This window comes from Musca autumnalis, unplaced genomic scaffold (assembly GCF_047663935.1).
Source record: "Musca autumnalis isolate F117 unplaced genomic scaffold, ASM4766393v1 scaffold_4, whole genome shotgun sequence".
Classification (NCBI taxonomy): domain Eukaryota; kingdom Metazoa; phylum Arthropoda; class Insecta; order Diptera; family Muscidae; genus Musca; species Musca autumnalis.
The window spans coordinates 73760727-73785108 of record NW_027411977.1 but is presented as its reverse complement, the minus strand read 5'-3'; the positions used below and the strand labels follow the sequence as shown (position 1 = coordinate 73785108).

At 39.5% G+C, this 24382-nt stretch overlaps 1 protein-coding gene across 2 annotated transcripts; it reads left to right on the top strand.

Moving 5' to 3' along the window:
- Positions 1–1199: 1199 nt before the first annotated feature.
- Positions 1200–21271, top strand: LOC141401049 (uncharacterized). 2 transcript variants are annotated; one of them, XM_073980867.1, is made up of 8 exons: positions 1200–1470; positions 1548–1992; positions 2070–2344; positions 2760–3374; positions 3436–4267; positions 8418–9122; positions 17903–20389; positions 20452–21271. In XM_073980867.1, exons 1-8 carry the CDS (start codon positions 1384–1386, stop codon positions 20946–20948), a joined length of 5943 nt encoding a protein of 1980 aa, XP_073836968.1. In that variant the 5' UTR covers positions 1200–1383; the 3' UTR covers positions 20949–21271. The 2 variants fall into 2 exon arrangements, with proteins under 2 accessions (XP_073836968.1, XP_073836970.1); XM_073980869.1 differs by lacking the exon at positions 8418–9122 and having other exon boundaries at positions 1205–1470.
- The last annotated feature ends 3111 nt before the right edge of the window (positions 21272–24382 follow it).

Here is a 24382-nt window from a genome sequence, read left to right as displayed (position 1 = left end):
AATTCTCAGGCAATTCATTTTATATTTTTTGTTGTATTTGGCATTATTTTCATTGTTTTGAAAACAAAACTTGTTGGAACAGAATTGCCTTTTTTAAACGCAAGAGGCAAGTTTAAAAAGGAACGAGAAATGAAGCAGGAAAGCAAGGCAAGCAGGCGCATCAGCTTATGTACCCATGCCTTTAAGGTAGAAACACAATGACTTTAGTTGCTTGCTTCACGCTCAATTTTAAGTAATTGAATAAAAGCCAGGTACTACCTAATTCAAATGCGATTTCGGATATCTTTGTTCCTTTAGACAAATTCAGGCTTGGATAAGCGTGAATTTCTCATTGTGTTCTAACCTTTAAGGACTGGGTACACAAGCTGCCTCGCCTGGGCTCAATTCTGTTTCTATGAAAATATGAAATGAAAACTTGTATAAAGGAAAAACCTGTCAAATGAAAAAAATTATAAAGGGAATATATTTCATTTCAAATTTTCATAGAACAAGAATCCAGCTCCTGGGTACATAAGCAGCCTCGCCGGGTTGCCTTGCTTTCGAAATTGGCTCGGCCTTCTTTATCCTTTTCTTTTATGTTATGTCAGAAATGAAGCAGGAAAGCAAGGCAACCAGGCGAGGCAGCTTATGTACCCAGGCCTTTTAGGCCAGAACAGAATCAATCGTCGCTTGCTTTGCTTGCTTTCCAAATGTAAATTTATAAATGAATGCCAGGAACGCGGGCGGATTCGCAAAGAGGCTCTGGCATTCCTTTATAATTTGACATTTGGGGAAGCAAGCAAAGCAAGCGACGATTGATTTTGTTCTGGCCTTTGCACTCGAATGGTGTAAATGCGGCGGTGGATTTATTAATGTTTGTGCTATGGAATTGACATTTGAAACTCAGTGGATTTATAAAATCCAGTTAAATGTAAATGAACTATTAAAAAATAAAATTTCTCGAAATTGTTGACCTAACAATCGTTACATGTGAGCACCCTCGAACGAGAAATGCGACTATCACTTCATTGACAACACTGACTGACAACATCTCAGCTGTTTGCGTTTTCCTATGTTCCCTCATTCACCTCATTCGTAAACAATAGTGGCATTCGGCCATTATGCTTCGTCCTCATTCGTAAACAGGAGGCAGTCGGCCATTTTGCTTTGTTTTCATGTTTCATTATTGTTTCCCTTTTGTGCTCCTTATTTAATTTTTTGGAACGTTTTTAAATTGGTTCGGACTGCAACTCATTTGGCATAGTGTCCAAACAATAAGTGCTTTGTTGAAATCCGGTGATAATTCTACCGCTTTCGGGTAATCTTGGTATAAAATTGACTTCTATTTAAGTTTCTAAAAAATAATGAACATTTTGGAACAAATAAAACAACAAATTAAATAAAATGGATGTCATACTGCCGTTCAAAGTCAAAGATGAGAAGAAATTCTTCGATTGTGCCTTTAAAATGGGCATCGATGAAATGTCAGCGGTATGGAAATTTCGCACAAAAAATTATGGTACAAAAGGAAGAGATTTAACCATGTCCAATATTTTTGTTTATTTCAGCACAAATTCCTATTTATGATACACAAAAGCGATGTTGATATATTTCCCAAAATGGGTGAGGAACGTTTGAATATGCTCATCTATTTTTGGGAAATGTGCGAGGATTACAAATTAAAACTGAATGAAGATGATTGTGAAGTACCGGATGAACTGGAGACGATCATAAAAATATTGGTAGCCTGGAGTTTGGATATTTGGTTTAGCAAAGAATGGGATCGTTGCAAAATTTTGTGGAAACATGGCTTAATATATTGCCTAAATAGGGCACAAAATTTACTCATGCGTATGCCCGATATGTTACAAATTAATTGGAATTTTTTGCTATTGTTCGATGTCACACCATGGCAGGTTACTTATCTGAAGTCACTGAATGTCACAAAAGAGAAGACTTTGGAGGATGGTGCGCTGACCATTGAAACTGAGGAGCAAATTGCAAGCGATGAAGGTATTTGTGCTTAGGGTCTATTCATGGCGCAGTGACAGTGTGGAATTATATTTTTTATGATTTTCTTTAATTTTCAGATATTGCATATCTTAAGAGGGAACAGTTGTCCTTGATAGTGTTGCGTTTAGTTAAACTTTTTGATCAAAGCTCCATCGATATGGTAAAAACTTTGTGTATGAAGGTAATCGCCGCCTGGAATAAAATCTACCACAATGAAATGAGTCAAACTGGTGGATCCAGATTACCATATGTCCCGCCAGAAGATAAACGCTGCCTACTGTTTATTTGTCATATATATTTAATGGCAGTATATGAAGCGGACGATAATAAAGGATATGTGATCGATAATATGGTAAGAGTTATTTGATATTTGTCCCATATAAGTACTATTTTTAGTTCAGTAAAGTAAATGCAGAGGACATACACCTTATGTGCATTAAGTAGTGGTAATAAAACTTCCGGAACAATTATGGACAACTATTTTAAGATGACATAATGGAGGGTTGGTAGGAGTAATGCAATACACTGCCTCCTGGTCTCACTGGTTTACCAACTTCATAAGGTGGCAAAGATCTTACCGGTACATCAGACCAGACAAATTTGCTTCCCAATACATGAAACCTACCAGCTTTCGTAATTGGCAACTGAGCATCATCCGTCTGCTTTGTTACTACGGTTTGAGTTTATATCGTTTTATTATTTATTTCTACTCTTGTTTTTGTATTCTTCTCAATGTTAACGTGTTTGTATCTCTCATTTTTTTCCAGATCAACAACATCCGTTTCTATAGTCAAGGTTTTCAAAGTTCATATTCCATGGACACCATGAAATATACACCGGCACGTTTTATAGCCTTAACCTGTGCACATTTGCGAATACAAAAGAAGGAATTTTTCGATTTTTTCATTTGGAATTCAATTGAAATATCACCGGTTAATTTGTTCGGTGTAATATGTCAGGCCTATAAAAGCTACCTTTACGGAAATCTTTTAATGGAGTTAAATAATATGAACGATGATGATTTCGCATTAAATGTCTCGCTTTATAAACGGCTAATGAATGCCTATATTAATGAACGTGAGAAAAGTGAACAGTTCATAATAAGTGAATTACAAAAACAGGAAGCTCAACATTATGCCCATAATGTTATAGTATCCGTTCAGCATATGACAGATTTTAAGAGCAAACTATGTAAAGGAAATCGCATGAGTAATATAGGAAATTATGAAAATACAGACGACCCCATTGGCGATAACATAGAAATCTCCAAGGTACAAAATGGCGAAGAAGAAAAAGATGATCTGCGAGCGGATACTATTTTTCAAAATATTCCCAACAATGAAGACATATTGTATTATGTATACGATGTGCTGTCCAAAAAGGTGAGTGTAATATAGGAGATAAAGAAGAGATGTTCCTAACTGTATTAATTTTTCGTTATAGACATATCATGGTTGGCATTTTGCCAAAATTGTTTTACTCTCGAAAATCATAAATCACGAATGGAATATGATTGAAACGTGGCGCTATCATCCGGGACTTACTACAACATTTATGTTAAATCTCGAAATGAAATTATCTCAGCATTATACTGATTTGGCAAAAATATTTCAAGACCACCCCTTTATTGAGCAAGAATTTTGGCTGACCGCCTTCTATTTAAATCCCAGCAACTATAACTATGAGGCCATTAAACGTCTTGGCATACGAAACAATAGAAAACGCACCGACGAATGTGGTAGATGGGTAACAGGCAAGGATAAAATCGAAGCCAAATATGGACTTTTAAGTTCAACAATTGATGTAAAAGCCATAAGCGGTTTATCAAATCACGACGAGCAACAACGAGACTATGAACCGCTATTCCAGGCCTTGAGTTCGCTGCGTTTACCATCGTCCATGATAAAGGATATAATAACGGTGATATTTATAGCCCGTAACAAAAATTTTTCATGGGCTGTTGAATGGAATGAACTGAGACGTCGCTGTAAAGCCCTTATTACAAATGCTGAAGAGAAAACACGTTTCGTTGAATTGAATATGGCCGAGGCTAATGAACGTTTGAAATATTTAAAAATTGATTATGAAAAATATAAAAATAGGCCACAGCTTGACTATGGTTCCATTGAACAGGGTTATGAAAATCTTATCAATGCAGCTGATATGGATGATGATAGTGAGGAGAGTGAAGAAGATGATGATTTCGAAGATGACGAAGATATCTATGAAAATAAACGAGGAAGAGGCATTAAGAAATCAACGGAAATAATAGAAGGTACGACGAATAATTTGTTTTTCTTTTTTTTTGTAGAATTCTTGGAATAAGTTTAGTTCAGTTATGCGGGTCTTTATGGTATTTTAAAATGGATCAGTAGTGCGATTCTCTAACTCATTTTTTGAGTAACCGACAAAAATCGGCAACTTTAAAACGCAAAATTATGAATTAAAAGTTCATAGAAAACTTGACAACACTCATGCTATCAGTAGAACTTTACGACTGCTTTTTATTCGTCGCTAACTTACCGAAAAACTTCGTTAATTACCGAAATTATAAGCAATGTAATTTTACCGACATTTGTCGGTAACTAAAAAAATGAGTTAGAGAATCGCACTACTGTTCCCTATAGACCTATTATAAGATTTTCTGGTATCTAAGATTAGAACATTGTCACCTCTGCAGTTTATGGAACAACACAATGATTTATCGGAAGAAGAGTGATGTTTAACTTCATATAACAGCTTATATATCCAAGGAGATAACAGATGTTATCCGAAACGCAAAATCACCATAAACACTTGTCTGAAATAGAAAATCAATGGCAATGCTTGGGTACTGATTTAGTGTCCTCAATCTGCCACTACCCACACATATTGTGGCAGAGGCCTGGCAAGCTCTGTCACCAGAAGCGAAAAGTCTTGAGGCCACTCGCCCAGCGTTGACATCCATGTCGTAAAATAAACAGTACTACACCAGCGTAACTCTCCACATTTTCCTGACACCAAATAACTCATGATAATAGAACAATTATTATATTAAACTGAAATTAAGCTAAAATTTTTATTCTAACAAAATCAATTTTAGTCATAATTTTAAACTTGTTTGTTAAATTAGTGCTTACTTACTTACTTACTTACTTACTTACTTAGCTGGCCCATTACAGAACATTTGTTCTATAGGCCGAACTAAGAAGAGATCTCCATTCCTCTCTATTTGTTGCTTTGCTCTCTGGAATACCGCGCCTTGTCATCTCATCATCCACTTGTTTGCGCCATCTATTCCTTGGCCTGCCAATTCTGCGTGCACCGCCATGTGGCATGTATTCATACGCCTTTTTAGTGGGTTCATCATCGCTCATTCTTTTGATATGGCCTAGCCAACGCAATCGCTGCATCTCGATACGTTTAACAATATTGATGTCGTTGTATAGCAGATACAGCTCGTGGTTCATGCGACGTCGATATTCACCGTCAACGCAGATTGGTCCGTAGATCTTTCGAAGAATTTTTCTCTCAAACACACCAAGCACTGCCATGTCTGCTTGCGCAAGTACCCAGGCTTCGGAGCCATACATCAGCACGGGTAGTATCAGTGTTTTGTAGAGCGTTATTTTTGTTTGACGAGATGTGGCTTTGTTTTTAAACTGCTTACTTAATCCAAAGTAGCATCTGTTGGCCAATACAATTCTTCTTTTTATTTCACAACTGATGTCGTTTGTTGTGTTGACGGAGGTGCCGAGGTAGACGAAGTCTTTTACTACCTCAATATTATAGGAACCAACTTCCACAGTCGGTCCGAGCTCAATGGACGCATTGCGCGTCGACACCATCAACTTGGTCTTCTCACCGTTTACCGCCAGACCCACTTTAGCAGATTCTCCTTCGACTTTTATAAAGGTATCAGTTACTTCTTTTACTGATCGACCCATGATGTCTATATCATCAGCATAAGCAAGTAACATGTGACTATTGGTGTAGATTGTGCCACTTCTTTTGACGTTTGCCTCTCGTATAACCTTTTCTAGCAGGATGTTGAAGAGGTCACACGAAAGGCTGTCTCCTTGTCTGAAACCTCTTTTGGTACCAAACTCTTCGGAGAGGTTCTTTCCTATTTTAACTGAGGACCTCGTGTCAGTTAAAGTCATTTTACAAAGCCGGATGAGCTTTGCGGGAATACCAAATTCAGACATGGCTTGGAATACCTTTGAGCGCAGCGGACTGTCGAAGGCTGCTTTATAATCGACAAAAAGGTGGTAGGTGTCGATCTGCATCTCTTGGGTCTTCTCCAGGATTTGCCGCAGGGTAAATATCTGGTCAATGGTGGACTTGCCAGGTCTAAAGCCGCATTGGTATGGTCCAATAATCTCGTTGACCATTGGCTTTAGTCGTTCGCACAATATCCCTGACACGATCTTGTAGGCAATAGGGAGTAGACTTATGCCCCTATAGTTAGAGCATACAGTCTTATCTCCCTTCTTGTGGACGGGGCACAGGATACTCAGGTTCCAATCGTCGGGTACTCGTTCTTCCTGCCAGATGGTGCTAACTAGCTGATGAATACACCTTATCAGCGTGTCGCCTCCGGTTTTGAACAGCTCGGCTGGTAAGCCATCGGCCCCTGCTGCCTTATTATTCTTCAGCCGATTTATTGCTGTCTTTACCTCATCTTGGCTGGGCGGTATACATTCAATACCATCTTCTGGGATTGGGACTGTGGTATCTTCGTCGTCTTCGCTGCTATTGGATACCAACAGATTTGAAAAATGTTCTTTCCATATCCTGAGTACACTATCTGTATCAGTTACCAAATTACCTTGCTGGTCTCTACAGGAGGATGTGCCTGTACCAAAGCCGTCAGTTTGATGCTTGACTCTTTGGTAGAATTTTCGGACTTCATTCTGGCTCCTGTACATCTCGATTTTTTCACACTCCCGCTTTTCCATCTCTCTCTTTTTCCTGCGGAAAAGACGTTTCTCCTCTCTCCTTTTCTCCCTGTATCTCTCTCGTCCGCTACGCGTTGCTACGGATTGTAAAGTAGCCTTATATGCCGCATTTTTCTCTTCGGTGGCAGCACGACACTCCTCATCATACCATGGATTCCTTGGTGGAGGTCTCTGGTATCCAAGTATGGATTTTGCGGCTGTTTGCATGGAGTGGGCAATGCTTTGCCATTGCGCTGATATGTTATCGGGATGAGGAGGGCTTTGATTAAGCAATTGGGCTAGTTGAGTGGAATATGCTGTGGCTATCTGTTGTGATTGCAGCTTACCGATGTCTAACTTTCGTGTTGTGTCTGTTCGTACTTTGTTTGCTACGTTTAAGCGGGTGCGTACCTTTGCTGCAACAAGGTAGTGGTCCGAATCAATGTTTGCGCCTCGGAACGATCGTACATCCAACACGCTCGATGAATGTCTTCCATCTATCACAACATGATCAATTTGGTTTCTTGTTTTCTGATCTGGAGACAGCCAGGTGCCCTTATGAATATCGAGATGATTAAATCTGGTACTGCTAACTACCATGTTTTTTGCAGCTGCAAAGTCTATCAGTCTCATACCATTGTCAGATGTTTCACTGTGGAGACTGAATTTCCCGACTGTTGGGCCAAAGATATTCTCCTTTCCAATTTTGGCATTAAAATCGCCTAGAATGATTTTAATGTCATGGGCAGGGCAACGGTCATATGTTTCTTCTAAGCGCTCGTAAAATATATCTTTGGTCTGTTCATCCTTTTCTTCAGTGGGAGCATGAGCGCAAATAAAGCTGATGTTGAAGAATTTAGCTTTTATTCGAATTGCAGCAAGTCTTTCATTCACTGGAGTGAAGCTGGATACAAGATGTTTTAGTCTCCGACTAACTACGAATCCACAACCAAACTCATGCTTTACGTCATGGCAGCTATAATACAGTGCGTCACCTTTATGTGTTGTTGTGACGCCTTTCCCAATCCATCGTATTTCCTGTATGGCAGTAATATCGGTCTTGTACTTTTCAAGTACGTCTGCCAATGCGAAGACTGCACCTTCTCTATAAAGAGTGCGAACATTCCAGGTGCAGATTCGCAGATCATGGTCCTTAGAACGTTTGCGGGGTTCGTCAACTTTAGAGGGGTTTGTTTTTCTTTTCTTTCGTTTTTTCATAGTAGGCTGTTTTTTCTAGGGGAGGGTTACTAACCCGACGCCCAAACCCAAGTTTTTAACGTTCTTATGGGTGAACGCGCGGCACATGTTAGCTCACTACCTTTAACGGGTGTTAAAGGCAGTTCCCCAGGTGACACCACGGGGAGGTCAGTGTCCACTTGGGATGAAAGAGGGACCAAGATAAATCCTGGGCTTTGCCATGTTAAAACCGGTCAGGACCGTTCCTTGGTATCTTCCATCCCCTACGTCAATTAGTGCTAATTTCTGTTAATTCCCCCCTACTTACAGATGATAATTCCCAGGAAGATGATCCCTATTTGACGGGCAAAAGACGTACACGTGCCACTGCGGCCGCCGCCTTGGCAACCTTTCTTTACAATTCTGAAATGGGTCGGCGAAAACGCAGGAAAAAAGGTGAAGAGGAAACAAAACAAGAGGACAATGCTAAACCAACCGATAATGAAAGCGAAAAATCGAATGAATCAAAGTCGGTTAGTGAATCAGAATCGAATGCCCCTTCATGCCCTACTGCAGCGCCAGTCGATGATGATAATTCTAAAAATTCCGACATCCTCAAGAAAAACATCAAAGAATGTCTCAAAGAACGTCCAGTATTTGTAAATCCAACAAAAGGTTTTCAACCACTTATCGATTTGTGGAATGTAGAAAAATCTGATTTGGAAACTGTAGACAGTGAAAGTGTTTTATTGGTGGAAAGTTCATGTGTCTTAAATCGTTTTACGAAATTTAAAAATATTACAAGAGAAATTAATCCGGCAGCTATGTGTGTGGAGGATGATGTTCGTGAAATGCAAATGTTTAGCGATTATAGAGATATAGCCAGTGAAATAATACATGAAGCAGCCCCACATTTCCCCACGACATTTAAACCTATATCGCTTAAGGCTCAAGCAACGAAAGAACCAAATAAGCTCGTAAAGGATAATGCTGATGAAGATAAACCTATTAAAGAGGAATCTATTGATGTAATTGGTAAGTAATTAATAAGCTTATCGGCCAATATGAATATCCTTCAACGAGGTCTCTAAATTGTCAATATCAAGATGTAGCTGAATAATATTTTTTGTAATCTTTAAATATTTTTGTAGTCTTTATATTATAATGTGTTTATTATAAAAAAAAAAATAAGTAATAGTTTTAGTGCTCACGTATGGTCAGACCAAATATGTTGCAAATTATTCGGAGCCATTTTAGCTATGTCCGTCCGGCTGGTGTGCATGATGACTCTCGAACGGAGTAACTTAGATCAAGATTGACAAGTAAAAAAGTATCAGTCGGCTTTGCCGACAGAGATATACCCTCAGCCTGTGTATATTGAAACAATTTTTCCCAAAAAACGTATGTATTTAGGGGGTTTTAAAAAATTTGGGCCTTTGAACCCACAAAAATGTTGATTAGGATTAAAGATCAAAAGTTTTGTGGAGGAGATACTAAAAGGAATGGATCGACATTGACCGTTTTGGAAGTGGATCTCCAGCAACAACATATGGTGCCATAGGGGGTTTTTACGCTCTTCGGGCTGTTTTCGCAAGAAGTATGGACTTGCCCCTGAAACAACTTTTACCATCGTAATTGAGGCAGCGAATGTAAGTTGCTTCAACAAAAATCAAAGTGATTCAATAGCAGGTCTTAAAGTGAACATATCCAAAATTTTGTGTTGGAAGTACGGGATGGAGTGGACAAATATAGTCCATATTCGAACCTGATCTATATCTGGTAGATATTATGAGAATGTGTAAAGTATGGACCAAATCGGTTACTACCATCAAGAGTTATCGTGCGCACAATTTTTCCGAATATTTTTGAACTTATGTGGGGTAGGTACCTGACGGAGTGGAACGATATGGCTTATCTACGAACTTAAACTATGTTTAGAAACAATATTACGAAGGCCAAATTTTGGCTGGAATCGGCATTTCCGTTCGAGAATTATCTTGCGCTTCCACCCATAAACTTGGTATCATAGGGTTTGTTTTTCAACTTTCAAGCTTTTTTTTCAGGAAGTATTGACTTGACCCTGAGGAAACTTGTACCTTCGTATAGGGGACTGTGAATACAAGATGTTACAACAAAAACCAAGGCGATTCGAGAGCAGGTCCTAAACTGAACTTTTCCGAAATTTTGTGTGGGAGATACTCGAAGGAGTTTACCGATTTAGTCCATATTGGAACCTCATCTAAGTCTGGTAGAAATTTCATAATGTGCAAAGTATGGAACAAATCGGTTACTCCCTTCAAGAGATATCGTACGCACAAATTTTCCGAACATTTTCGAACTTTTGTGGGGGAGGTACCGGAAGGAATGGACCGAAATAATCCACCTTTGAACTTGAACTAAGTTTGGACAAAATATTACGAAAGCCAAATTTTGGACCGAATCGGCAGATCGGTTCGAGAGTTATCTTGCGCTCCAACCACTATACACGGTGTCATAGGGTTTTTTGTAACTTTCAGGCTATTTTCTCAGGAAGTATGGACTTGCCCCTAACGAAACTTAGAGCGTCGTATAGAGGACAGTGAATACAACTTGCGTAAACAAAAATCAAAGCGATTCGAGACCTGGTGCTAAACTGAACTTCCGAAATTTTGTGTGGGAGGTACCCGAAGGAGTGGACCGATTGAATCCATATTGGAACCTCATCTTAGTCTGGTAGAAATTTCACAACGTGCTACGTATGGATCAAATCGGTTACTCCCTTCGAGAGTTATCGTGCGCACAAGTTTCGCGACTATTTTTGAACATTTGTGGGGGAGGTACCTGAAGGAGTGGACCTATATGGCCCATCTTCGACCTTAAATCGAATCTGGACAAAATATTTCGATACCCAAAATTTGAACCGAATCGATTGATCCGTTCGAGAGTTATCGTGCGCACCAGCCTGCCAGATAGACAGACGGACGGACATTGCTAGATCTACTCAAAATTGTCTGAAACGGATATCGTACAAACATACTTGGGGTCTAAACCATTATTTCGATGAGGCACATTTTTGGTCGTATCAAAGTGTAAATACCCTCTTTAGCCTAAAGGCTGAGGGTATAAAAATGGCCTATATCGTCCACTCCTTCGGTTTCGAATTATTTTAAAGCATCAGTATAAATTTAAAAGCATAAAGTCGATAAAAAAAATTGAGATATGATCATCCAAAGGAAATAATCCGTTGTATTTTGTAGTGAAATAAAAACTTTAAACGCGTTTTTTCACGAAATGCTATTTTAAAAATCGTTCACTTTCGAGATGGAGAAACATCATGTTTGCCGATATCCAGGAAACAAAGCTCATCATCATCTGTAGCTTGCAACGTTGTGACAGTTACAACGTTTTGTGGAAAAAGGAGGAGGACTTGTCTTCCTTATACACCAGTTTGTCCAGTACAGACCTTCTCGTTTGAGCTTGACTCTAGCGATACAGTGTGGAAATGAAGAGGTAGAGCTGCTATTGTGTACATACCGGTTATGAACAGTTGTGTGTTATAAGACTGATATTACTTAGTTCGCTTTTGGAGTAAAAAAACCATCTGGTGCTAGGGAATTTCAATGCTCATAATAGGCTTTGGCACTCCGTCTTAGGCAATAGACACAGGAATATAGCGCTGGCCGAACGAATTGATAGCTTCACATTTTGCACGGTGAATGAAGACGCTCTTACGAAGATAAGTGGAGATTGCAACAGAACGCCAGACATCATCATTGGCAACACGTCACTTCGCTTACCTCAGACCACCTTCCTATCATAGTCTTAGTTAGCAGACCACCCGATTTCATAACCTCTGACCGCCGTTCTTTTTTTGAGTCATGAAAAAGCTGATTGACAAGATCTCAGATAATTTAACAATCACCACTTAAGGGAACTGTCCACTCCCTAAGATCTAAGGGTAGCTGATATTATTTTCCAGGACACATTACGACTGCAGCCGCTTGCTAAGTACCTGCTGTACAATTACCCGAATTTATTCCAAATTTCCCAGCATAGGCGTCATGACTAGCAATTGAGCGTCGCAGAAGCTCTGAAGACCCAAGGGTTAGGGAATTTACTCTTAAGTCAAGAGGCGAGTGGAAGAAGTGGCTAGACTACCTGAACGGTGTGAAAGATCCGAAGAGGTGCCGAGCCGATGAAGTACAACCACAATTTACGATGAGCGAAGCTGGAGACGTCATCCGAAACGCGAAATCATCTAAAGCGTTGAGCCCACAAGGAATCTCAATGGATATGCATAAGCAACACGAAGAGTATTTGACATGTGTCCTCAATACCAATATTGTACCAGAACACGGGAAAGTTGGCAGGGTGGTCCCATTACTGAGGACAGATAAGGATGCTAGAAGAGGCGACTCGTACAGTCAGTCTCTCTACTGTCGCCAGTAGCGTAGAATCTAGAGGCAGTTTCCCAGTTCCCAACATCTTTACACGCCATATCCGCACATATCAGTATAGGACTGAGGCAGTACAGATCTTGCGACCGAAAGTCATGGTGGCTCTGGACCTATATAAGGAAGGCGTTCGATACCCTCAACCATGCCTAGCTTTTGGAAGACATAGAGAAGACTTCCTTCCCTCCAGCCGTGTTTGATACTTTGGATAATCAACTATATGTGTGGAGAATCAGTCGTTTGTGGAATTCAGAAATATAGAGTTTAAGAGCCGTACAATGAAACTGAAAGTTTCACAAGGCAGGGTAATATGTCCTGTACAGTTTAACATCTAGCTTTCTGAAATTCCACACCCTCCAGACGGCATAGATATCGTAATGTATGCGGATGATTTGTGATAGGTTAAATATCTACATAGCTGGCTTAGTGCAGTTATTCCATTTGGGGAATATAAAAATATACGCCGCCAAATCCACTGTCACACTGTTCAGCACCTGCAATGAGGCTCCCACTGAATATATTTATCGATACTGTGCTGATTCAAATGACTAACTTCCCCAAGATATTGGATGTAATGTTCAATATCATGTTTAAGTCGTCCGCGTGAGCCAAAACTATTTGTGACAAGATCAGAATTAGCACTGGGAGTGCTGACAAAGAAATCTTGTTGACCTCTCACAAAGCAATAGGCCCGCCTGTGGTAAACTATGCAGCGTCAGTATGGTATGTAAATGTTAGCGTCACGCAGTGGAGGAATATTCAAACTTGCCAGAATGCTGCCTCATGCCTGTGGACAATTTTACTGGTGCATGGAGCATCACTGTCACGATTTAATCGACAGGCTTTCCCCACTCAGGCTCGTCAGGAAAGATCTTCATGATCTAAAGATGTTCTTAGAACTACAACAGGGTGCCTCCTCATAACACCAGTGGACCATCTCCACGAATATTTCACCGGTGCAGCAACATATCGAAATGTCGAAGTAGACCTGAGTACCATGAGAATCCCTGCCACACTATAGTGGACAAGCTTTCCCCACCCAGGCAGATCCGGACAGATTTTCATGATCTAGAGAGAGGTCTAAAGGACATACGAGAACCTCTAGATCAACGAATAGCATTCATACTGATGTAGTAGTGTAGGTAATACAAAGGTAAAGTGTAAATTTTATGCTCGCAGACCATCACCAGTCCATCGCAGCAAACTAACGCCAGCTGCCAAAGGTGAACACGACCTGTTTAGTCCAGTTAACACCCGGACAATGTAGCCGACTCAATTCATATACATATATGCATATAATGTCACCTGGGGAACTGCGAGAGAGATTTTCATGATCTAGAGAGAGGTCTAAAGGACATACGAGAACCTCTAGATCAACGAATAGCATTCATACTGATGTAGTTGTGTAGGCAATACAAAGGTACAGTGTAAATTTCATGCTCGCAGACCATCACTCGTCCATCGCAGCAAACTTACGCCAGCTGCCCAAGGTGAACACGACCTGTTTAGTCCAGTTAACACCCGGACAATGTAGCCGACTCAATTCATATACATATATGCATATAATGTCACCTAGGGAACTGCCTTTAACACCCGTTAAAGGTAGTGAGCTAACATGTGCTGCGGGTTCACCCATAAGAACGTTAAAAACTTGGGTTTGGGCGTCGGGTTAGTAACACTCCCCTAGCAAAAAATAGCCTACTATGAAAAACGAAAGAAAAGAAAAACAAACCCCTCTAAAGTTGACGAACCCCGCAAACTTTTTAAGGACCATGATCTGCGAATCTGCACCTGGAATGTTCGCACCCTTTATAGAGAAGGTGCAGTCTTCGCATTGGCAGACGTACTTGAAAAGTACAAGGCCGATATTACTGCCATACAGGAAATACGATGGATTGGGAAAGGCGTCACAACAACACCTAAAGGTGACGCACTGTATTATAGCTGCCATGACGTAAATCATGAGTTTGATTGCGGATTCGTAGTTAGTCGGAGACTAAAACATCTGGTATCCAGCTTTACCCCAGTGAATGAAAGACTTTCTGCAATTTGAATAAAAGCTAAATTCTTTAACATCAGCTTTATGTTCCCATTGAAGAAAAGGACGAACAGACCAAAGATATATTTTACGAGCTCTTAAAAGAAACATATGACCGTTGCCCTGCCCATGACATTAAAATCATTCTAGGCGATTTTAATGCCAAAATTGGAAAGGAGATTATCTTTGGCTCAACAGTCGGGAAATTCAGTCTCCACAGTGAAACATCTGACAATGGTATGAGGCTGATAGACTTTGCAGCTGCAAAAAACATGGTAGTTAGCAGTACCAGACATAATCATCTCGATATTCATAAGGGCACCTGACTGTCTCCAGATCAAAGAACAAGTAATCAAATTGATCATGTTGTGATAAATGGAAGATATTCATCCAGCGTGTTGGATGTACGATCGTTCCGAGGCGCAAACATTGATTCCGACCACTACCTTGTTGCAGCAAAGGTACGTACCCTTCTAAACGTTGCAAATAAAGCACGAACAGACACAACGCGGAAGTTGGACATCGATAGGCTGCAAACACAACAGATAGCCACAGCATATTCCACTCAACTAGCCCAATTGCTTAACGTGAGAACTCCTTGTCCCGATAACATAACAACACAATGGCAAAATATTGCCCACTCCATGCAAACAGCCGCAAAATCCATACTTGAATTCCAGAGACCTCCACAAAGGAATTCATGTTATGACCAGGAGTGTCGTGCTGCTACCGAAGAGAAAAATGCGGAATATAGAGCTACTTTACAATCAGTAGCAACGCGTAGCGCACGAGAGAGATATCGGGAGAAAAGGACATAAGAGAAACGTCTTTTCCGCAAGAAAAAGAGAGAAATAAAAAAGAGGGAGGGTGAAAAAATCGAGATGTACAGGAGCCAGAATGAAGTCCGAAAATTCTACCAAAGTGTGAAACATCAAACAGATGGCTTTGGTACAGGCACATCCTCCTGTAGAGACCAGCAAGGTAATCTGGTAACAGATACAGATAGCGTGCTCAGGATATGGAAGGAACATTTCTCCAATCTGCTGGTATCCAATAGTAGCGAAGACGATGATACCACAGATCCAATCCCAGAAGATGATATAGAATATATACCGCCCGGCCAAGATGAGGTAAAAACAGCAATAAACCGGCTGAAGAATAATAAAGCAGCAGGAGCCGATGCATCAACTAGTTAGCACCATCTGGAAGGAAGAACGCGTACCCGACGATTGGAACCTGAGCATCCTATGTCCCGTCCACAAGAATGGAGATAAGACTGTATGCTCCAACTATAGGGGCATAAGTCTTCTCCCTATTGCCTATAAGATATTGTCAGGGATATTGTGCGAACGACTAAAGCCAATGGTCAACGAAATAATTGGCCAATACCAATGTGGCTTTAGATCTGGCAAGTCCACCATTGACCAGATATTTACCCTGCGGCAAATCCTAGAGAAGACCCAAGAGATGCAGATCGACACATATCACCTTTTGTCGACAGTCCCCTCCGATCAAAGGTATTCCATGCAATGTCTGAATTTGGTATCCCTGCAAAGCTCATCCGGCTTTGTAAGCTGACTTTAACTGATACTAGGTCCTCAGTTAAAATTGGAAAGAACCTCTCCGAAGAATTTTGTGCCAAAAGAGGTTTCAGACAAGGAGACTTTCGTGTGACCTATTTAACATTTTGCTGGAAAAGGTAATACGAGATGCAAATGTCAAAAGAATTGGCACAATTTACACCACATGTTACTTGCTTATGCTGATGACATCGACATCATGGGACGATCAGTAAAGGAAGTAACTGATACCTTTAGGAAGGTCGAAGCAGAATCTGCGAAAGTGAGTCTGGCGGTAAACGGCGAAAAGACCAAATTGATGGTGTCGACGTGCAAAGCGTCCATAGAGCTCGGACCAACTGTGGAAGTTGGTACCTACAATTTTGAGGTAGTTAAAGACTTCGTCTACCACGACACTGCCATAAACACAACAAACAACATCAGTTGTGAAATAAGAAGAAGAATTGTATTAGCCAACAGATGCTACTATGGTTTAAGTAAGCAATTTAAAAACAAAGCCACATCTCGTCAAACAAAAATAACACTATACAAAACGCTGATACTTCCCGTGCTAATGTATGGCTCCGAAGCATGGGTACTTGCGCAGGCAGATAAGGCAGTGCTTGGTGTGTTTGAGAGGAAAATTCTACGGGCCGATTTGCGTTGACGGTGAATATCGACGTCGTATGAACCACGAGCTATATAAGCTATACAAAGACATGAATATAGTTAAACGTATCGAGATGCAACGCTTGGCTAGACCATATCATAAGAATGAGCGATGATGAACCCGCTAAAAAGGCGTATGAATACATGCCACATGGCGGTGCACGCAGAATCGGCAGGCCTAAGCTTCGATGGAGCATACAAGTGGATGAAGAAATGAAAAGGCGCGGTATTCCAAAAAGCGAAGCGAAAAACAGAGAGGAATGGAGGTCTTTTCTTAGTTCGGTCTATGGAACAAATGTTCTGTAATGGGCCAGCTAAGTAAGTAATATGCATATAATTGTTCCACAAACATCCCAGATGGGATGGGATGGGTACTCATATCAATGAGTACACCCCGGTTCACATTACATCAATGATATGGGACCGAATCCGAACGGCGTGTCTTAAGACACCACTTGTAGAGAAGTTTTACATAGCTCAAATATTCAGGATATGTTGCCAAAATTACTGAAAATTTTTGATGCCATTTAAACCCACATACTTACCTTCTGATTCTGTATGGATGCGGTCAGTACAGTTTGTAGAATTTTTGAATCTGGGCACAGAGAAACCGTAAGCAGACAGATAATTTCAACAACATGATCATGTTTTGAGGCAATATTATACATATTCTAGGAGATTAAAATTTTTCCTAAGGTGGTATTTTAAAAAGCTTGGCGAGACTTATAGCATTTTATAGTTATTAATAAATTAAAGAAATAATTATTCGAATTGGCTGTGTCGGATTTTTCAAGGTCAATTTACTTTGACCATATATTTTATTTTTACTGTAACTGTCAGCTATATCGACTATTTTTTTTTTTTTAATTTTATTTTCTAAAAAAGTCAAAACAGAATTCATTGATTCAGAATTCATATTTAATTTTAGAAAATAATTTTATATTAATTATATATTTTAAAATTGTGTAACTCAATCGCTCAAACACTTTTATTTAGTGGGAAAAGTTAACAATTTTTCAAGAGGGTAGGCCGGTGTCACCGATCCTCATAAGTACCCTTGTATTTTAAATGTTCATAACAAATTACTGATAAATTTTTATTTTATATTTTTTACAGTTCCTGAAAGAGATGATGAAATGAATCCTAAGGCGTCAAAAGATATCAATGATGATGACAACAATTCGGAAAACATCAGAAATACAATTGCAGCAGAAAGTCATGAGAAAGAAGCCGGTGATGTGGCAACCATCGAAGAGACGCCAGCACATAGTCCCTCAAAACACCTAAGTGACTTATCCACAACCATAATGAAAGAAGATTCGATAGCATCTGTGGTCAATAAAGATCAAAGTGATCTAGAATTAGTTGATGAAAACGAAAACCAAAATGAAAAAGAGTCATCAACATTAATATCCCATAATGATCCAGATCAAGTGGAAATAGAGAACAAAATCCAAAGTGAAAACGAATCTCCAAGTGAATTAGAAACAAACGATTCCCTTGAAGTGACAATGGAATGCCAAATAAATGACGAGGTTGACGAGCACACAGATAAAAATAATGCTGAACTTGTTGAAGTTACACAAGACAATACTTGTGAAATGATTGAATTAGTTAAAGAAACAAAAACTACTTCAAGTGACGAAGGTGCTGAACTGTCCGACGATGCAACACAAGAGACGAATGCATCCGAAGAAAAAATGCACGAAGAAATTATTACTGATACCATCTCTGAACCAAAAGGTTCTTCGGAAAAAGGCAACACAGATAATTTACAAGACAACAACAATGGAAACCTATTAAAATCTGGTGATATAACAGAAGAGACAAACAGTAGTGAGGTTATATCATCTGAAATTTCAATGATTACAAATTTAGATGATATATTGGATTCCTATGAAACTCAACACATGCTAAATTCAACTGAAATAGAAGATAAAGCCTCAACGAAAGAGAATAAAATTGTGGAATCTAACAATGAAGATGACGAAGTGGCGATTAGCAAGCAAGAAGGACTTGAGATTAGCACAAACATAGTACCGGCTAATAACAACGATTTACCTCAAAAAAGCCCAGTAGAGACGGAAGAAATTCAGCCGGAAATTGAGCTGGATCAGGAAATTAAAGAAAAACAAGCTATTACAAAAGCTATTGTTATAGAAGAATCTGTATTATCAGAGGTCAAATCAAGCGAAAAGTTAGATTTGGAAAACCGCTTAGAATTAGAATGTGAGAGCAATACAGAAATCCACGAATGCAATGAAACCGAATTAGATATAGCCCACAATGACATAGTTCCCTGCGCAGAGAAAGGGACTGAACATGCTGACAATGTTTCTTTATCCGGAGATAAGGAAACGGAAAAGGCTGACAATATTTCTTACTCCGAAGATAAAGAAACTGAACGTCTTGACAACGTTTCATTATCTGAAGACAAGGAAACCGAAACTGCTGACGATGTTTCTACCTTTGAAAATAAAGAAACTGATCTTCTTGAAAATGTTTCCCCATCTGAAGATAAAGAAACTGATCCTGCTGACGATGTTTCTCCTTCTGAAGAGATACAAACTGAACTTGCTGATAAAGAAACTGATCCTGCTGACGATGTTTCTCCTTCTGAAGAGATACAAACTGAACTTGCTGACGAGGTTGCTTCTTCTGAAGACAAAGAAACTAAAGTTGATGACAATGTTTCCTCTGATGGCAAAGGTACTGAAAATGTTGACAATGTTTCGTCTAAAGACAAAGGAACTAAAATTGTTGACAATATGTCCTCGGAAGACAAAGGAGCTAAACCTGCTGACGATGTTTCATATTCTGAAGACCAAAGAGCTGAATCTGCTGAAAGTGTTTCCTATGAAGATAAAGGAACTGAAATCACTGACCTTGTTTCTGCCCCTGAAGAAAAAGAAACCGAACGTTCTGTCCTTGAAGACAAAGAAACTAAAACTGTTGACAATATTTTTAAATCTTCAGAAAGCAAAAACGTTGATGTGGAAACCATTGATAGCACAAATGTATCAATGTCTAAGGGAGCCGAACAATTACCAAACACTTCAGCTGAAGAAGAAAACGAATTAACAGAAATTATCCAAGAAGACGTTATTGAATACCCAGAAATTAAATCAACGACTTGCCAAGATATTGAAGGAGAAAAGAATTTGAAAGAAAACGATAAAGAACAAGAAACAAATATTACCGATAACATCAAGGCAAGCGTTGTTGAAAGTCTTTTGGATGATAACTCAAATTCTGTGGAGCTTATATTAGGCCCCGATATGCCACTTTTGGAATCGCAAAATAACGATATGCCACTTTTGGAATCGCAAAATACCGATGAAGAGATTAATAAAGAACTTTTAGTTGAACACACATTAGGACCTGATATGCCACTTTTGAATTCACAACACTCCGACGATGAGGTTGACGATGCACATAAAACTCCCAAACCTTCAACCAGACCTTGTAGGGTTCTAATACGTAAACTAAAACCATCAGATGTTGTCAACTTACGACAACCCAAAGTTAAACTTAAACGTATAAGTAATCCAGATCTGTTTCTGCAAGAATTCAATGCAAAACGAAAACGTTTCAATCCCAGACGTATGTTAGAAGATTATATATTTTATTTATGAGAAATAAAAATAATATTTTCTTTCTTTTAGTCTTTATTGAACTTGAAGATAGTTCAGATAGTTTACTGTCAAATTCTAGCTCCTCAGATGCATATCGTCCACCCAAGGGATGTAAAACGAAGCCGTTACCTAAACGTCACATATTGCGTAAAACTCGCACATCTGATTCAGATTGTGATTCCCTAACACCTTTGATTGATGTGAAACGACGCCGCCTAAGTATTCAAAATACATCGTCACAGCAATCTAATACCTCCACACGTTCCTCATCGCGTCGTCCATCTGCTGGTGGTGGCGGTGGTGATTTGATAGTGATACCTCGCAGTGCCAGCGGTTTAAAATTGCGAATATCACATGCTATGCGACAATCACCGGTGTTACATGATAAACCAAGCGTAACACCGACTGATGAAATTATACAATTATCCTCCTCATCAGAATCCAACACAATGGATTCAATAGCCGAAGTAATTGAGATTCCACCAGTTGCTGATGATCCCCTGTTTGAGGAAGAAATAGTCATATAGTACGGCTGCAAACGTCATCATTGTTAAGTCCACATCCCTTAGTCGTTAATATGTATGTATTTTGTGACCAACAATAAAGACTTCACAAAACTTTTTGTTTTACAAGCTGACTGGTCAGCTATAATAAATTTTAACTGAAACACTCAGTATTTCCTACCCATCTTGTATATATTGCCATAAAATATCAAAATTAGACATTAAAAATAACACATGTCAATCTGTATTTGAGTTAAATTTTAGTTAGTGTAAGCAGTATAAGACGAATTAAGTTAATAATATTACATAAATTAATAATAAATTGAAGAACAATTTAATAGTGAAAACTGTTTGTATTCTTTTTTCTATATATCACACACAAAGGATTCATCAATTTAAATGAGACAAGTAGAACAAGCAGGGAACTACAATAGCTGAGGTTGGAAATTTGATAAACCCCTAAATGTCCGAATAACAGCTATAGCCAATCTTTAGAAAAAAGTATGATCGGGATTAAGTTCGACCAGGCCAATCTTTTTATACCCTACACCACGAACTGTATTAAAGCAAATAGGAACAATTAGATTCTTTTCGTTTATGAAAGTACTAAGCTCTTCTTCCACGATAAGGCTAATTCCTTGCAGGAGTAGGACATGTTAAGTGATGAAAAATCTGTTCAAAATTTGACAAAACACCCTCGAAATATATAAAATTGGGTAATACCGATAAATCTTGGATTTGTGTATATGAGTAGTTTTTGCCAGTAAATTTTATATCTTCTGGTAACACAAAATCCCAAGTAACAACTATCTGATTTTTTGCAAGGGGAGTTTTGTATCTGTTATAATGTTTTGAACCCCTAGCGAAAGCTAGACTCCAAGTTTCAGTAATTTCGGTTGGATAATGTGGCTAAAACTTTCAAAATACCGAAAATCGAGAGTACTGCTCTATGGGGGTTGTATCAAAACGTTGGTCTATACAGAGCAATATTTGGAGGATAGTTTTGTAACTTCAACGAAGGATCTATATGAAGACATATACCAACAAATGTCTGGTGGAAGGTTGTATAACCTCAACGAAGACTAAGTACCAAATTTGATAAATTTCGGTTTGATACCGTTCTATGACGGTTAGATCAAAAGGTAGATCTGTACTGACAAATTTCTACGGAAAAGTTGTGTGGCCCCAAGGAAGACTAAATACCAAATTTCAGTCATTTCGGTGTTATAATGAGGGTAGAAGCTTCAAAATACCGACATAATCGGGTATGTTCTGAGACACACTTCACGCCTCAAGCATTTCGTTCACCCCATCAAGCTTATTTGTCGAGTGTTTTATGGACGGACACTTCTTTTTAAATATGTACCTTAATACCTTGCGAATGAAATAATAGGAATAAATGGGGTGAACAAAATGCTTGAGGCGTGAAGTGTCTCTCAGGACCCAAGCTCAACAACACTGAGGAAGGATCGCCACAGAAGTGGAGCTAAGGGACTAGCATTCCTGTTGCACCAATCTTTTCAATACATACCTATCTCGCTTGATCTTGAGCCTGACTCAATTGGTCCGCACAGGGAATGTATGCCTAATGAATACATCCATAATCCATAATTGTCTCCATCAGCATCAATCATGGGAAAGCTAATAGACCTATTTCCAGAAAGTTCCACAATTACCGCTTCAGACAACTGTCCAACACTTCTGAATGTTTGGGCAGCAGAGAGGAAGTCCCCAGACATCATCACTGCTGCAGTGATTGTGCTAGCAAATGATCGTCATGAGATTCGTCGATCCAATCTTAGTGACTGCAGAGTTAGGAAACTGACACTGCAAGTTGATAAGCTGGTCAGTGAGCACAGGCTGAACATGTGGCTAGATCATCCGAAGAGTTGCGGCATTGGAACCGCAAAAAGTGAATTGTGGGTAACGGCTAAGTCGCTCTCGAATCCTCAAAAGAAGGAATATAGGACCTTAGTTTGCGACCTTGCGACTACGTTTGCGACCTTACACCGATTGATCTGAAGAGGTACGCAAGGGTGTTCTCCCTGGGTTAACCTCTACTATTCGGCTGCAGTGTGGTCCGCGAACATAAATGCAACGCGATGGAATAGTATTCAAAGCTTACAGAATGCCACCCTGAGAACTAAAACAGATTATCTCCTCTTTTATCAGTGCACCATCTTCATGAGGATACAAATATTCTTCCAATACGGCAAAAAGGGAGATTTCTCTCATATCAATGAGTGCACCCCGATTCATATTAATCTCAATGATATGGAGCCTACAGTTTATCGCCGAGTCCGTACGGCATGTCCTACGACACCACTTGTACTCAGGAAATGTCGCCAACATTACTGAGGGGTATTTTGCCACCGTGGAAAATTTGATGTTGCCTAGCCGGGGAATCCAACCCACGACCTTCTGCGTGCTAGGCGGGTGTGCATACTATTGCACCACGGTTGCACCCAATACAGCAACATAATGGTATATTCTCATTGCAATACTTGTTCGGTTGTTACCGTGGGAGCCATGTCCAGGCGTGTCAGGATTGATATTCATTATCTAGATGGGATAAAAAGCTATTGTGTGAATGCGGTCCTCCAAGAATATCCTCCAAGAATATGCCATGAGAAACCAGAGTAGTTTTGTCCCTACTACGCTCGAGATGGTGCAGCCGTCTGAATTTTTATTAGGCAAGGATCGATGCCCAGCATGAGGCATGAGTTCCGCACGACACACTGCAGCTTTTCAACTGCCCTGCCAAACCTATTCAACTAACTCCAGTAGCTTTGTAGCCACAACAAATCTACATTCTAACTATGAATACGATTTCATCCTGTTATACGGCTATCATTCCAGTCGTAGGAGAACATACGTTGAGGAACTTTAGCTGCCACGAAAAACCAGAATAGTTTTGGTTCAACTACACTCGGGCTGGTGCAGCCGCCTAAATTCCTATAGGGCAAGGATCGATGGCACCGTGCAAAACATCTGCCCGACATACGATACTGGCATGCACCACACAATGCACCTTTTCAACTGCCTCGCCGAACCACTCAACTAACACTTTATTGGAATAGTCACGTTCGGTTTGGTGGCATGAACGATGACCTTCTGACAGAATTTATTGGTGTATTTTTTACATCAGTTATTTAGACGACTAACATTTGGTATTTAAGGGTCGATTATGGATAGCAACCCAACTCCAGTTACGTTGCCAGAAGAGAAAATCATACAATTAAAATAAGTAAAAAGACGGAAATGTTTGTCAAATTCATTCAATATCAGTGTTTTTAAACTTAAGCTATTAATTTAATTGTAAAAAATTTGAATTTCAAAGCAGAAAGAGAAATTTCTCTCATTAAATGTGTTGTCGGCAACGCAACTGGAGTTGGGTTGCTATCCAAAATCGACCCCTTAGTAATATAATTTTCTATTTCCGCATTAATATTTATACT

Excerpts from the sequence above, each read along its gene's own strand:
- LOC141401049 (XM_073980867.1), top strand. The coding sequence starts at position 1,384 with ATGGATGTCATACTGCCGTTCAAAGTCAAAGATGAGAAGAAATTCTTC. Across the intron at positions 1,471-1,547 it reads GCATCGATGAAATGTCAGCG|CACAAATTCCTATTTATGAT; the intron begins GTATGGAAATTT and ends TGTTTATTTCAG. Across the intron at positions 9,123-17,902 it reads GGAATCTATTGATGTAATTG|TTCCTGAAAGAGATGATGAA; the intron begins GTAAGTAATTAA and ends TATTTTTTACAG.